This window comes from Ambystoma mexicanum, chromosome 3q, assembly GCF_040938575.1.
Source record: "Ambystoma mexicanum isolate Mex_15411 chromosome 3q, UKY_AmexF1_1, whole genome shotgun sequence".
In the NCBI taxonomy this organism is placed as follows: domain Eukaryota; kingdom Metazoa; phylum Chordata; class Amphibia; order Caudata; family Ambystomatidae; genus Ambystoma; species Ambystoma mexicanum.
This window is the reverse complement of record NC_090926.1, coordinates 925626079-925642680: the sequence shown is the minus strand read 5'-3', so window position 1 is coordinate 925642680 and position 16602 is coordinate 925626079. Positions and strand designations below refer to the sequence as shown.

The following is a 16602-nucleotide window of genomic DNA, read 5'->3' as shown; positions in this document are numbered from 1 at the left end:
CATCTCCACACACCGCCAACGCAGCATTGGGACAGGTGGAGGACTCCCTTCCCCACTGAGGCTGCAAGCATGGGAGGAGCGTTGCAGCAGTGTCCTCCACCTTGAGAGCATTCATGGGATCGGGGAGGCTGAGGCAGGAGTGAGGCCACCTGCAGATGCTGGTAAGTGGTCAAACATGAATGCCATAAAAGAATATGTTGATGGCATTACAGTGCCAAAGGACCCATTAACAACCCCCCCCCCAGGCAGTGCATGACTGGCCCAAAGGACCCATTAATAGCCCCCCCCCCCCAGGCAGTGCATGACTGGGCCAAAGGACCCATTAATAACCCCCCCAGGCAGTGCATGACTGGCCCAAAGGACCCATTAATAACCCCCCCCCCCGGCAGTGTATGACTGGCCCAAAGGACCCATCAAGATCCGTATGGCACCCAATATCACAACAATGCATACCCCAAGCAATCAGATGCATGTAACGAACACCATACAATGACCAACCTGTATGATGCATGTGATGCACCCATCAGCCACCACCACAACACTAATTGCATGTCCTCTGTGTCCCCACAGCCATATCCAGTGACAGTGACACTGCACAACAGGCCAGGCAATCAGCACCGGCACGTGCCCAAGCCACCGCCCCCACACAAGACGATGCTGCCAGCAGTTCGGCATCTCAGCCCCCACTACCAACTGCAACAGATGTGCCGGCCACCACCACTGACATCCCCACCGTCTCCACGCTGCCTGAGGCAAGACAGGTGCCACGGGAACCCACCATGCCCACCCAAACCAACACAGAAGGCAGCTGCACTGCAGAGGCGGCGGCCTGTAGTGACAACAGTGCCCCGGTAGAGCACTCTAATACAGGGCCACAGGGGGCGATGCCCACATTTGATGACCTGGGTTCCTTCCATCAGCTGGAGTTTAGCCCTACTTTACTCAGAAGTCCCATGAGGTCACCCACCCCATCCATGGCAGAGCTGAATTCCCGCATGCAGCGGATGGAGGAGCAGCAGGCAACCCTCACCCAGCTGGTGGAGAGGCAGCTTGAAGAATCTAGGCTGCAGAGGGAGTGCTATAGCACGTCAGTGCGTCGCCTCTCAAGGTCTATTCGACGCTTTGCAAGCACAATAGTCACCCTGGCACTCCATGTGCGTGAGGGTAACGACAACATCTCCAGGCTCGTTGAGGCCATGTTGATTGGGCAACAGGCAAATCTTGCACGGATGCCATCCATACCGGATTCCGTGCCATCAAATACCACCACCCCATCAAGCTCCACTACTGCCAGTCCAAGGAGGCACTCAAGTCGGCTAACGGGGCTCTCGGGCAAGGATGCACGGGCACAGAAGCGCACACGGAAGTGATGATATGTGTGTGGGGCACTGCAGGACACACGTGGACTTGAAGGGTGTGAGGGGTGGGTACGTTTGGGTGGTGGGGGAGGTTGTGTTGGGTGTTTGAACATTGGGGCCTGGGTGGGGGTGGGTACGTTTGGGTGGTGGGGGAGGTTGTTTTGGGTGTTTGAACATTGGGGCCTGGGTGGGGATGGGTACGTTTGGGTGGTGGGTGGGCTCCGGTGTACAGCTTCCCTAACCATTTCACCTCCTTCCCTGTTGTGAATTCATCAATATATCATCATTTGAAAGCAAAACATACATGTGTGGACATCTATCATTTCATTTGCAGTACAAATAATCATTTATTGTCATCACTCTATGCATTGCTGTGAATGTGCTGTGTCTCAAAAGTAAATGCGAATCAGCTCATCCCGTGCTCTTTGGCCATCAAGTGCACCCCCAGGGGGAGGTGGTGCCATCCCATCCCCATCCCCATCTCCATCCCCATCTTCTTCATCTGCGTCTGGGGGCATTGGGATGTTCCTGCGCAGGCACAGATTGTGCAGCATGGCACATACGAGCGTGATTTTACCCGTCTTCACTGGGCTGTACAGCAGTGATCCCCCAGATCTGCTCAGACAGCGGAAACGGGCCTTCAGCAGTCCGAATGTCCTCTCAATCATTCCACGTGTGCAGGCATGTGCCCTATTGTATGCCTCTTCATGCCTTTTCCTTGGTCTCCGTACAGGTGTCATCAGCCATGGCGTGAGTGCATATCCAGCATCACCTACATGGGATGAAGATGGGGGGACATGTCAGTGTTTGTGGTATCATGTCTTAATCTGATGCTGTGCTATCTTGTATCATTGTTCATTCATGCATATGTGCCATGCAGTGCTTTGAAGTGTTCATTGGGCATCACAGTGGATGTCCCCAACTGGATATTGCCCTACACATTTATGTGCATGTGTACTGTGCCCTGCGGGTAACATTGGATTGTGAGTATGTCATAGTGCAGTGTTGTGCACACATGGCAGAGTGACTCCACTGTACTGAAGTAGTCAATGCACGACGTCTCATTTACAGGCATCTCGTGCATTGGGAGGGCAGTGTTCCATTTGTGGGTGGGTGTCTGCAGTGGCACAAGGTGTATGGGACAGTGACAGGATGGGCTGTGGCAGGGTGAGTACAGGCACACTGTCGTGACCTGTCATGTCTTCCTTTGTGATGTTTAGTATCCGCTGTCTATTTGGTAGATGGGAGGGGGGGTGATGCATGTGCGGTCCAGCGGCACACTCACATTGCTCATTGGGCTGGACACATACATAATGCTTCAACAGTGTCAGAGCATTGTCAGCTGTACTGACCCAATAGCCATGTGCTTTGTCCGGCATAGCGTTCCATGTACCGTGGCAACGTGGAATTCCGCAGTACCATTGAGTCATGGGTTGAGCCTGGGAAACATGCGCAGCAGTGTGTAATCAGTAGCGTGGCATCACATACCATCTGTACATTCAGTGAGTGATACTGTTTCCTATTGCGGAACACCATCTCAATTGCACGTGGTACTTTCAGCTCAATGTGGGTGCAGTCAAGTGCACCTATGCAATTTGGCATGCCTGCTATGGCATGGAAGGCCAACTTTGTGGCAATGACCTCGGGGAGGGTACGGGGTAGGGCTATGTGTTCCGACACATGGCGCAAAAGGGCATCCAGTACCTGTTCCAGGATTTTCGAGAAACAGGGTTGTGATATGCCGTGCAGCTCACCGACCCCGTGTGTTGATAGGTGCCAGTGTCAAGGAAATGCAGCACAGACACAACCTTCAGGAGGGGGGGGGGGTGGCAGTGGGGGTGTCTATGTGGCTGCTGATGTCGTCCTCAATCATGGCAGTGATGTACAGGATTGTTGGACGGTCCAGCCGGTATAGTGTGTGGATCTGTCCTGGGGTAAGGTTCCAGGGTGAGGCCCTGATGCGTGGTATTGCAGGCTGCCTGTGGGGTAGTGGTGGCTGCACAATGGTGTTTGCCATAGGTGCAGGGTTGGCTGGTTGGCTGGTTGGCACCTGCGCCTCCTCCGCCTCCTCCTCTGCACCATTACTGCCATCATGTGCAGTGCTGCCTGTTGGTTGAGTAGGCCCAGTCCAAGTGCTACTAGAGTTGCTGCCTGCATAGTTCTGTGTTGTGTTGGGCTGGGTGTGGCCCTTTTGTGGGCTCCCAGTGGGCTGCTGGGTCCAGCTGGGCTGATTTTGTGCACCTGTGCCCTGATTCTGTTAAGCAGGCACTGTTTAACGTCATGTTTGCGGTGGCGGCGGTACCGCCACCGTGATCACGGTTTTAATGCCATTTTTCTGGCGGTGTTTCCATGTCCGCGCTAGTTGTGATGCTCGCAGTGTTTCGTGTTGCCAGTAACGGAGGGGTTTCCGTGCAGGTGGACTTTACAGGACCCTTAACTCCGTGGTGGCGGTTTGAGGAGGTGCTATTTCCGGGGCCACGGGTCATATTGGGCGGACGTGGAAACGGTGCCAGTATGGTTTTACCGCCGGCGTTAACTCCGGACCGGTGTACTTGTAATGAGGCCCACAGACTTGCTCCACCATACCTATCGGCACATCTCACTCCCTACTCTCCCCCGCGCTCCCTGCGACCATCCTCCGCTCACCTCCTTGCCACCTCTTGTGCCCTTTGCGCTCCCTCTCATTTGTGCTCTCTTCCTCTCCATCGCTCCTCCCTTTCTCTGGAATGCTCTTCCTCTCCGCGCTACTCCCACTCTATCTCTATTTAAATCCAACCTCCTTTCTGAAGCACCACTTGCATAGCATTCTATGCCACCAATGTCCCTGTTCTCCTCTCACCCTGCCACTCTACGACAATCCCAGAGCACTTATCCCTCACCCCTTAATCCTAAAACTTAGCACTTCCTCCACTATCCCGTTCCTACTTGTGCCTGCTTCATGTTTCTACCCCCATGGTCTTAAATCCACATCCGTTCGCCCGTTGTTAAGGACACTGGTCCACCGCTCTGTAAATCATTGTTAAAACAGTTTTTTGTGACAAAAATGCATTGATTTCCCTGTAATGTTCAATTACTTAATTAAATAAATTAAATAAAAACATAACTGGGTAATATCCTAGCCCGTATTGACCCAACCACACAGGCCGTAGCAGCGACCCTTGACATGCAGAAGGCGTTTGACTCCGTTTCCTGGAGCTATCTCTGGCAGGTCCTTGAAGGGTGCAACTTCGGACCCCAGTTCCTGGCCTGGGTCAAACTCCTTTATACTCAACCTGTGGCCAGAGTCTGCACTGAGGACAGATGCTCTTCTCCCTTTCAGATCGCCTGAGATACGCGGCAGGGTTGTCCCTTCTCCCCCCTGATTCTGATTGAGCCCCTGGTAGACAGGATACGACAGAAGTATGCGCACCGAGGGTTGAGATTTGTTGGCTCACCCGAGATTATCTCGGTATATGCTGACACTCTCCTATTCATTCGCTCTTCTGCGAGCAATTTGGCCCCGATCCTGGACAAGGTCGTACACTTTGGTGAGATCTCGGGACTCGGGGTGAACTGCTCTAAGTCTAGTCTATTCCCTTTGACCGAAGTCACGTTGCCTCCCCCAGACCTCTTAGGATTCAAACGGGCACAAAGTGAGTTCCCCTACCTTGGAGTGGTTGTTGCCCGCCAATATGGTCCTTTGTATGCAGCCAATTTTGGGAAATATCTTGCTACCCTTGCTAGGAAATGCACTGGTTGGGCGACACTACCAATCTCACTGGCGGATAAAATTGGCATTCTGAAGATGGTCGTACTCCCCCAACTAATATCCCAATCTGGCCGGACAATGATTTCTTTCAAGTACTGACTCGTACAGTGAATAACTTTCGAAGGGATTGTGTCCTCCGACGTATTCCTTATCTTAGATATCTCCTTCCAGCTCTGCTGGCCTCGGAAAATTTTTCTCTAGAGGGCGCTGCGCGTCGAGGTCCGCGGAGTCGATGTCCCTCGACAGCCGCTGTGTCGACGTCATCCTGCCTATAAAGGCCACGCGCAGCGTCCGTAGCTCAGTTCCGTTTTTCCGCGCTTACTCAGTGCCTCAGAATACCGTTGCTCAGTTTTGTCAGGTTAATCCTATTTACCTCGAGATATTCGATCCGTACTCGATGGCTTCTTCGTCGAAACCGACAACTCCTCGGTCCGGCTTCAAAAAATGCAGAGATTGTGGGAAAAAGATGTCACTGACTGACCCTCACAGAGTTTGTCTGTGGTGTTTGGGAGCTGAACACCATTGTTCGGAGTGCGAGGACTGTATGTCCATGACAGCTAAGGCCCTGAAGGAGCGTAGGGGGAAGCTGGAGAAAGGTAAGACTTTTAAAGCTTCTTCTTCCTCGACGAAGTCGAGACATTTGTCTCCTCGTCACCATTCGCGCTCCAGGTCTCGGAGTGGGTCCCATCACTCCTCGAGATCGAAGCACTCGAAGAGGAGACGTCGAAGATCCCCTTCTCCGTCTTCCTCTTCCTCTGTTTCTCCAAAGAGAATCCCTTGCCCCAAGAAACATAGTTCCCGGGCTGAATGGGAGGAATTCCACAAAAATATGATGTGCGTCTTCGAGAAAGCGGCCCCGACCCCCTCGAATACTGCCGAGAGCGATGCTCTGGTCGAAAGACCCAAAGGTCAAAAACGCCGCGAGTCGCAGTACCCGGCGAAGGAAGCTTCTCGAGCGCGTCTCGAACCCTCGAGTAAGGCTATGACCTCAAAACCTTCTTCGAAGGTTCCGTCGACGCCGTCGACAAAGGTTCCGTTGACGCCGAGGTCGGTGTCTTCGACACCGGCGTCGACGCCAAGAAAAGTCACGGTTACGACACACCCAGTGGCTATCCCCAGGTCCTCGATGACGATGGCGTCGAGGTTGTCGACTTCCTCAAGCAGAATCCCAATTCTGTCGAGGTCATCGAGGCCTCCACCTTTGTTTTCGACGCCACGCCCGAAGCCTTCGACGTCGGCGTCGACAACATCGACGTTTTCGAGGCCGATTATTACAAGTTTGGCACCCTCTGCCTTGGAGATGGGGTTTACACCCTTTATGAGTTCAGAACAATTGAGAACTATGTCCTCAATTATGGAAGAGGGTGAATTGTCTGAACAGGAAGACACATTTGAGTTGCAGGGACCTGCAACCCCAGTTAGAGAGGAGTTATCCTCTGAAGAACGCAGGTTAAAGGATCTTCATGATTCCTTACATGAGGCAAGTGGGTTAGACACTTCCCCTGAGGTGGAGTTTGCTAGGCCAGACCCGGGGAGCATGCTGAAACCCCCTATAGAGTCTTAATGGCCAGGATCACAGAGTTTATGGGGTGGTCTGCACCTTCACAGTCTTTCCAACAAGATGACCTCACGGATATTCTTGACAAAGGCCCACAGGAGGATCCTGTAGTGCCCTTTCATAAAGCTCTTCAGAGGAAGATTATGATGAACTGGGAAACCCCAGATGTCGTCCCGGCAGTAAATAAAAAACTGTCTACAAAATACAGGGTATCTTCTGCAGACCCGGAGTTTTTGTCAAAACACCCATCCCCAGAAAGTCTGGTGGTACAGGCAGCATCTTCTACTGATGTCAAGACTGCTTACCCTACCGTCCCACAGGACAGGGACGATAAAAAATATGATGCTATGGCAAAGAAAGTTTTTTCGGCATGTAGCATGGCGTTAAAATCTGTTAATGCTACTTGCACCCTTGCTAGATTCAGCCATACACTTTGGGAGTGTGCTTCTACAGCGGCTGACTGCATCCCGGAGGGAGAAGAAAGGGAGGCGTTCCTGAATATCATACAGGACGGTAAAGACGCTATGTGCGAATCCCTTCAGACGGGCATTGATTCGGCTGACAGTATCAGCAGAGCAATGGCGGCAAGTACAACAACCAGGAGATTTGCTTGGTTGAGAAAGTCTGGTTTTGCCCCAGATGTGCAAGCCAGGCTCTTGAACATGCCATTCGATGGCTCTTCTTTGTTCGGGAAAAAGGCGGATGACAGTTTAGAGAAACTGCAAACATCAAAAGCAGCAGCAAAATCCCTAGGCGCTGCAATCCGTCAGACACCTTTTCGTCCCACAGGAACCTCTGCGAGGGGCAAGTCCTTTCGCTTCTACTCCGCATTCGGAAGAGGTAGAGGACGACCGGCTCAAAGGAGACAAAGAAGAACTACCCGAGGTGGACGGGGTAGATATTCAAAAGCCGCAGTAACAGCAGGTGCCTCTTTACCATCGGCATCTGCATCCGCCGCCCCAAAACCACTCTGAGGACTTCCCTCACAGGACACCTGTAGGAGGCAGGTTAACTCAACATCTGGCGAAATGGCAGGCTATCACGTCAGATGCTTGGGCATTGGAAACAGTTGCCCAAGGTTACTGCCTGCCTCTCCTACGCATACCTCAGAGTCATCCACCGGGGATCAGCTCTCAGAAAGCTCCAGATCCGCTCCTCTTGCAGGAAATTTTGGACCTGCTAGAGAAAGGTGCCATAGAACCGGTACCTGTAGCGGAGAGGAACAAGGGCTGGTACTCCCCTTACTTTCTCTTACTTTCTCATTCCAAAGAAAGACGGAGGACTGAGACCCATCTTGGACTTGCGAGAATTGAACAAATTCCTCAGGAAAGACAAATTCAAGATGGTCACTCTTTCTCAGATCCTTCAGGCCCTTCAGTTCCAGGACTGGTTGGTATCTCTGGACCTTCAGGACGCTTATTTCCATGTGCCTATCCATCTCAAACACAGGAAATACCTGAGGTTCGCAATTGGCAACTCTCATTATCAATTTCGAGTGCTGCCATTTGGGCTGACCTCCGCCCCGAGGGTCTTCACCAAGTTAATGTCAGTAGTGGCGGCAAGTCTAAGGAGGGAAGGGATTCACGTCTACCCCTACCTGGACGATTGGTTGATCAGGGCTGTATCTTCGGAAAAACAAGCTCAGATCCAGCTAAATCACGTTTGCCACTCCCTACACAGACTGGGCTTCTCCCTCAATTTAAAGAAGTCACAAATGATACCATCGCAGAGACTCCAGTTCATAGGAGCGATCCTGGACACTTCCCTGGGAAAAGCCTCGCCACCAGAGGTGAGGGCTCAAGATATTCTACAGATGGTTACCAAGTTCCAAGATGCCCAACATCTCCCAGCCTTCGACTTTTTGAGGTTGCTAGGCCTCATGGCATCCTGCATTTTCCTAGTGCCAGAGGCTCGCCTGAGAATGAGATCCCTCCAGTGGACACTGAGGACTCAGTGGTCACAATTCTCAGGGAGAATGACAGATCTTCTTCAGGTTCCCGACAGGGTGGCTCGAGACCTTCAGTGGTGGGCCTGTCAGGAGAACATGCTGAAAGGAGAACAGTTTTGGCAACCCTGGCCGGAGATAACAGTAGTCACGGATGCCTCACTCACGGGGTGGGGAGCCCACGCCAACGACTTGACCATCAGCGGTCGTTGGTCTCCATCGGAGTCCAGACTACATATCAACCTGTTACTGCTGAGAGCCATCAGACTTGCGCTGAAGGCGTTCCTGCCAGCTGTACAAGGGAAAAATATCCTGATAATGACAGACAACACGGTGGCCATGCATTACCTCAACAAAAGAGGAGGCGTAGGATCACTACCCCTGTGCAGAGAGGCGATGCAGCTCTGGTTTTGGGCAATCCAAGAAGGAATCTCTCTATCGGCAGTTCACCTAGTCGGAGAGAAGAACTTGACAGCGGATGCTCTGAGCAGGCAGAGCACAGTCTCCCATCAGGGGAAAGAGGAAGAGAGGTTACACAGGCTGGACCCTAGAAGGGCTTTAAGTTTTTACATCAGTAGACTAGCCAGGATAAGACAAGCAGACCAGCTGTTTGTAGGTTACACAGGTCACAAGCTGGGGTTACCAATAACTAAGCAGACCATTTCCAGATGGATCATTCTAGCCATTTTGGAATGTTATAAACTGGCAGGGAAAGAGCCCCCCCAAAACCTTAGGGCTCATTCGACCAGAGGTATTGCAGCTTCATCGGCCCTTAAAAGAGGTGTGCCGGTTAAAGACATTTGTGCGGCCGCCACATGGTCGTCTGTCCATACCTTTACACGATTTTACAACTTGGATTCCTCCTCCAGTCAAGAGACTAGGTTTGGAAGGGCTGTACTGCACTCTATTCATCAATAGAAGACAGCGTGAAGTCAGTACTCCCACCTCCAATAATAGAATACTGCTATGGGAGCCTATCTAAGATAAGGAATACGTCGGAGGACACAATCCCTTCGAAGAACAAGTTACTTCTTACCTTGTAACGTTCTTTCGATGGGATGTTCCTCCGACGTATTCCTTATCTACCCTCCCACCCATCCCCGCAGTTCTACTTCCCTTGTTGTTGCAGCTTACGCTCCTTCAGGGTGATTAGTCTAGTCCAGACAGAAATACTGTGGGCTACAAAACGGAACTGAGCAACGGACGCTGCGCGCAGCCTTTATAGGCAGGATGACGTCGACGTCGATACGGCGGCTATCTAGGGACATCGACTCGGCGGACCTCGACGCGCAGCGCCCTCTAGAGAAAAATTTTCCGAGGCCAGCAGAGCTGGAAGGAGATATCTAAGATAAGGAATACGTTGGAGGAACATCCCATCGAAAGAACGTTACAAGGTAAGAAGTAACTTGTTCTTTTGTGGCACTCTGGTGCGCTATGCCTTAAAATAAACACCCTCACAGCAGCCATGTCGGCGGGTGGCCTTGGTGCCCCTGACTTCGCAAGGTACTGGATTGGAGCCCAGGCACAATATGTTTCATACTGGTTTCCCTCTGTAGATCCTCTGCCGCACACCAGTCTTGAACAGCTCGCTGTGCGGGACTGAGATATCCGCTCCCTAATCCCCACAAACGTGTTAAGCTCGAACCCCTGGACCCTGTAGGCTCTACAGCATTGGCCTTAGCTAAGCTGATGAAATTGACTGCCACCCCATACCCCTTTCATGGCGCTCTCCCCCTATGGAACTTTCTCCCGGAGACTCCCTGCATCCCCCCTGGCGCGACACACCACTGGGCGGCCGAGGGATTCGGGTCTATCGGTGATGTCTTTAGTCAGGGCAACTTCACTGAGTGGCCAGACCTTCCTCAATTATTGCGTAGAAGACCATCTAACTGGCTACAATATATAGGTCTCTGTCGCTCTCTCAAAAATAGATACCCGGAATTCCCCGCAATTCCACCAGATGATCATATACTATCCAAACTCTTAACCTCTAGCTCCTTTATGGGGAAAGTTTCCAGGCTGTACGCTTTGCTCCAGGCCAAGGACTCCCCTCCCTTCGATAAACTCAGACACATTTGGGGTGAGGTTCTGGAAACTGAAATGACGGACCAACGTTGGAGCCGTATGTGCGCACGCATCCATGACATTTCGTTCAACGCTCATTTCAAGTTGATTCAATTCAAGGTGCTACACAGGTTCCATTACACTCCATCCAGATTGCACCACATGTCGCAGGATCATTCCCCCAATTGCCCCAGATGTGGATCGGATGCTGCGAATTACATTCATATGTTTTGGTTTTGCCCACACCTTTGTCACTTTTGGGAGGAAGTCTGTTCCACAGTGGCCGATATGTTGGAGTGCACGATTAACCCTTCTCTCCTGGTGTGCATTTTCCACGATTTCTCTGAACTGAACCGCAGCGCTGAGAAACTAGCTGGACTGTGCATGCTATTATCTGTTTGATGTATTCTGTTGTGCTGGCTTCGTCCAGGGGCAACCACTCATGCTCAGTGACTCCGGGCTGTGACATGGGCTTCGGACATGGAAGAGGCGTGGTCAGCTCAGCAACCACTGGTGTCACAACCCAGTAATATATGGGAACCATTTCGCTCTTATGTTTCCTCCATGGCGGCAGCCACTGACACTGACTCCGATGTTTCATCCTCTTCCACCCCATCACTTGCTTAAGATGTGTCTAATTGGCAATGTTACCGCATGTACCTAGCATCTGGTTTCTCTTATTGACGCTTCACTACGCTGTATATGCCATGCTTGCACTGATCATGATGACTGTCATGTTGTATTCTACTTGTAAGCTACTTGTTCCTGTGTTGTAATGTCATGCACAATAAACAAAGTTTAAAAAAATAATAATAATAAATAACTGGGTGAGTTTAGAACAAAACTATGGAAATCAGAACAAAGATGGAGCACAGCATATTGCCACAACCTTCAAGCAGAGTTCTAAAAACGCATTGCCAATATCAGAAAATGATTTGCATGGCTAAGCAGTATTTCTAAGCAGGCCATGTCACCTTTGCACAAGAATAGAAAAAATCACTTGTCAGGACCCTCAGGAGACACAAACCGTCACTCAGCAGTAGACCCTCGAATCCCATCTCAAGAACTCTGCTTTACCGTAGCCACTTTCTTATCACAACATTAAACATGTTAAAGAAGCCATACATGTACATAATGATATGGTCTTGATGCCGAGATAGACGTAGCCATAGTTGCACCCCAGACATTTACCATCACAAAGTTGTGTACTATCAGAACAAAAGAACCCTAGCTCTTCACAGGAATGCAGACCAAGATCCTTGACTAAAGACCCTTGCCAGCAAAACGTGCTAATATACTTGCTCAAAATGTACAGAATATCATTAATAAAACCTTACAGACTGCCATCGCCAAAATCTGACGCATGCAGTCGTCATCTTACTTTGTTGGAAAGCAACCAATCTACACAACGTCTTTTGCACATGTCCCAGAATCCTTTCCCTGGTAGATTGATAGACCAGACACATTTTGCCAGACGCAGGCACACGTGTATTTTGATGGGCATGTATTTTTCTTTTTCTTTTTCCTGCAGAGTTACCGATTTGCACTCCTAACTAACCTGCGTTCGGTTAATGGGTTTCCAGTTTTGATGAACATAATTAGCAACACATTTCTAAGAAGCTTCAATGCGACCGCAACTATCCGGATCTGGAATAATAGCTTTATGAACGTGAGTACAATGATTTAATATTAATAATAATGTTAGTTTATATACAATCTGAATTGCCCTGGTCCTTTAAATACATAGAATTATTGACATGTTGAAGATACTCCACAAACCGTCCTTATTTGATTGAAAGAACCTCTGTGCTGGAGGTTACACATAGATACACATTTAACAGTGGTTCAGGAAACTGAGGGCTTAAGATAGCAGTTACTCATGGAATGTGCCTTTTATGAGACACAAACCAGCTCAAATTACATTAAAAATCTTCAGATGTAATTTCATTTAACTTTCCAGGATGTGTTGAATCATCATTGGGTGTTTGAGAGGCATTAACACATGCACAGTAAATTAAGTCACAATATCACCACTCTGGCAAATTTATTAATATAGGTATATACTTGCTAGGGAGATAACCCTAGAGAAAGGGAAAAGAAACCAGCATAACACACATTTCTTTTTTGTTTGCCATAAATGTAATAATTGTTGAAGCTTATTGGTATTCTGAAAATAGAAGCATTGCGATAGTGTGATGCCATTTTAACTTTCCCCCTAGGAATTATTCTGATTGTATTTGTAACCACTGCACAATCTCAGTTCAAGCCTGCACTATTGCATTCATCAATACCACTAACTTTCACTCTTGCATATAAATGGTTCTGATATGCATTACCTCCAAGGTTCTTATAAAGAACCTCCACATTTAGCTCATTACGCTCGCGCATGTTGCTACCACAATCATCAGGCAACACATCTGTCTCTTCTGTACCGCTTTCCTCAGCACACATTACATCTTGGAAATTCCATGCTCCAACAGCAATTACTTGCCAGCCTCCCAGGACATCCACTTGCTCCCTTAAATATCAGTTGGTGGATAATTAAGCCATGGCCCATACAACAAGCATCAAACACATGCTTCTCAACTTGACAATACTTCTTAGATCAAAGTACCTATTGTTGATCACCAGTTTAGACCCCACAATCCCTGTAATTCATCACTTGTCGGTTTTTCCATGAGTCATCCCCTTCATCCACTTCCTCAATAATATCCATCCATTTTGATTTTGAATAGTATAAGGAAATTACCACAGAATGACATTGGGTGGGCAGCCACATATCAAACAGTCCTAAAGAATCCATAGCAATCTTTCCTACATGCATCTGAAAACCTTTATAAATGCTTATCAGGCTAATTGTACTAAACAGACCCCTTTTCCAAAAGGTTCAATCATAGCCTGAACCAGTACTCCTATGTTTTAGTAAATTCCATTCTAAATGCTCTTTCTATCCAGTTTCTATGACCATGTATAATACAGCAGTTGGAGCAATACATTTAGTTTGACATCTAGATAGAGGACCTGGGCTATTGTTAAATAGAATGAAACCCAGAACGCACATAGGGAGAGGTTCCAGTGTCCCTGCTCCTTTTGCTAATCCGATCCCCCATGTGCCAATGATCTCTCATATACCTTGTGGTGCCAAACATTGAACATTTTTAGTCCCTCTTCTTTATCTGTTCCCCATGCCTCTCTTGCCATTCCGAGCTTCCCATGTGCTTAGTTGCCCCTTCCTGTTTTTTTGTCCACCCTTCCTTTTTTTACCACCATGTTCGCTGAACTCATCGCTGTTGCCAAGCTGAACCCCCCACGCGCAGCCTTTTCCGCATGTGCCCATTCCGACACCCGTTACATTTTGTCTGCTGATTTGAAACACTTGTGTATAGGCGCGTTATAAATGCCATATATCACATCACATAATCATATCATATCAGGCTTGTGATAGGCGCGTTATAAATGCCATATATCACATCACATAATCATATCATATCAGGCTTGTGACACTCTAAGAATTCATACCATTTCTCTGTTAACCTATGTAGAAACACACAACGCATACTCGCAGGTAGTCTGGTCTGTAGTGCCTTGCACGTGTGCATCGGGCTTGCTTTGTTAGTTTGGATTATTAAGCGATGCTTCCACCTATAAACCGAAACTATTGGGTTAGAGTACATATACGGACAAATGGCTTATGAGGTACACAAAGCTTGTGGGTGGGGTCTGGTTATTTGCCCACCCATGACTGCTCACGGTCGTGCCACCTAAAACACCTCCTCATGGGAACTCTCAAGCTTGCTTTAATCAAGTCTTACTATCAAACTTTGCACTCAAAGTACCTGCCAGTGTTTTCTCAAAGCACTCATCTGGGAGTTAATGGGCCTCATTATGACTCTGGAGGTAGCCGTGCCACTAAAACCGGCACGGCTGCCGCCGGAGTCATTTCTGTTCCGGCGCCCGGGAATGGACACTTACCGGGGCATTACAGCCCCGGTGGACCCGGTAAATGCCAAATTCCCGGGCGCCGGAAAATATTAGTCCCCATTCCCATTTGAGCCCCATTGGGCCGGTGCATCCGACATGGTCTGCTCGCGGGTGCCGGTCTGCCCGCCAGGTTGTACCTGGCAGGTGAAAAGACACCCGTGAGCAGAATTCATAGTTTGCTGGTCCAGTAACAATGGTGTCAGTAGCTTACCGGCACCGTTGTTACCGGACCAGCAAACTAGTAATGAGACACAATGACTTCATTGAAACTGTGAACACGCTACTGGTGTCTTAGCCAGGTCTGCCTTCAGCCACACAATTTTTAAGCACTATGAGTGCCCATTCTCTGAAGTCCTGTGAAAAACAAGCATTGGCAAAGCCAACCGTTTAGCCTTGTGTATAAGTATCCAGCATTTGCCAGGCACTGCTATTAGATGTCCATTTTGCACCATATGGTGCTGTGGAAATGGTGCCGCCTCTGGTGTACTCCTTTGCATTCCCGTATGGTCTGTTAAAGGACAACAAATGTGGTTAATGTACATGAAGCACTATGCTGCAATTGTCTTAATTGCACCACCGCCTCCCTTACCTATGGGGTTACTATGCTCACTCATGTCGTCATGTGGGAAATGCTCCTCCGTCCATTCTAGGGTGCTTGCCCTTGCAGTAACTATTTCCCTTTTCACAGTGTAGCGGGTACCAATGGGACTCTTGTCCTCACTCATTTCTTCATGCAGAAAATGTTCCTCCAGCCATTCTAGGGTGGTAGCCATTGCTGCGCACAAACAGAAAACATCTTGCTTTCCTACTATTATACACTACCAGACCTGTGTAATTAGGACAAAAAACATTCCTGTACTCACCACGTTGCACTGATGTTCTGCACTCCCTTGTGGACGTCTGCACCTGTGCCTGTGCGTGTTTTGTTGGATTGTGATTCGGGTGTGCGGTAAGATTGATGAAGGCAAACGTCACTTCTCTTGTTGGTGCTTTCCTTTATGCTACATATGCTATGCCTTTGCTCTCTTTATTGCAAAAGCACGGACTTAGTACAGCTACTGTATTTCCCCTTCCAATTCACGCACTTCTTGCTATTTTCTTTGTTTTTTGTGTTTGGTGCATGTTTCTACTTTTTATGAGCACCCCTCCTTTTCTCGGGACGTTGGACTCCACCCTATGTCTGCAAAGTAACGCAGTTCTCCTAAACACTGCAGACATTACTATAAAGCCACCGGCTTCAGTATGCTGTACAGTACATATATAGAAACTAAGCGTATCCTGTCATACACTAATGGAATTCAGTGCACAAAACATTACTAAAGGCACACTGTGGTTCAGTTGTGCTACAAAAGCTGTATCATCTTTCCTGAAAATACTACGATGCAATAACATTATGCTTAAAGTACCCAACTAAAACCCAATGAAATTCACTAACAAAAACGTTGTTGAAGGGATGTTATGGTTAAGTTAGATGGATGAACTCAGGGATGAAGGGAAATCAGCCCTCCTTTTACTCCTGGACTTATCAGCTGCTTTTGACCTGGTCGACCACAGGGTCCTATGCAGCCACCTAGACTCTGCAGCTCACTTCTCAACAGAAGCCATAGCGTGGATACAATCATTCTTAACTAACAGGACTATGAGAGTTTTCTCACCTATGGTAACAGCCAACCCCAACCCCATCACATGTGGAGTATCCCAGGGATAGTGCGTCTCACCCACCCTCTATAATATCTTTACCAAGCCCCTTTTTGATGATCTGGACCTTCTAGGTGTCACCTACACTAACTATGCAAATGACACACAGATTCTCCTACCGCTTACCGGTGATTACGACAAGGATTTGGCCTCAGTAAACAGGATATATCTCATCATCCAGGCAAGGATGGCCACCCACGGCCTATGCCTGAATGATGACAAAACAGAGATCATCATCCTGGGCACTCCC

General features: G+C 48.9%; 1 protein-coding gene across 1 annotated transcript in view; it reads left to right on the top strand.

Moving 5' to 3' along the window:
• LOC138583119 (ATP-binding cassette sub-family A member 9-like) overlaps window positions 1-16602 on the top strand; it is a 2601648-nt gene that overhangs the window by 1378073 nt on the left and 1206973 nt on the right. The window contains exon 22 of the mRNA XM_069655079.1: window positions 12205-12342. Coding sequence (XP_069511180.1) covers window positions 12205-12342 — 138 coding nt within the window. The remainder of the gene's footprint in view (window positions 1-12204; window positions 12343-16602) is intronic.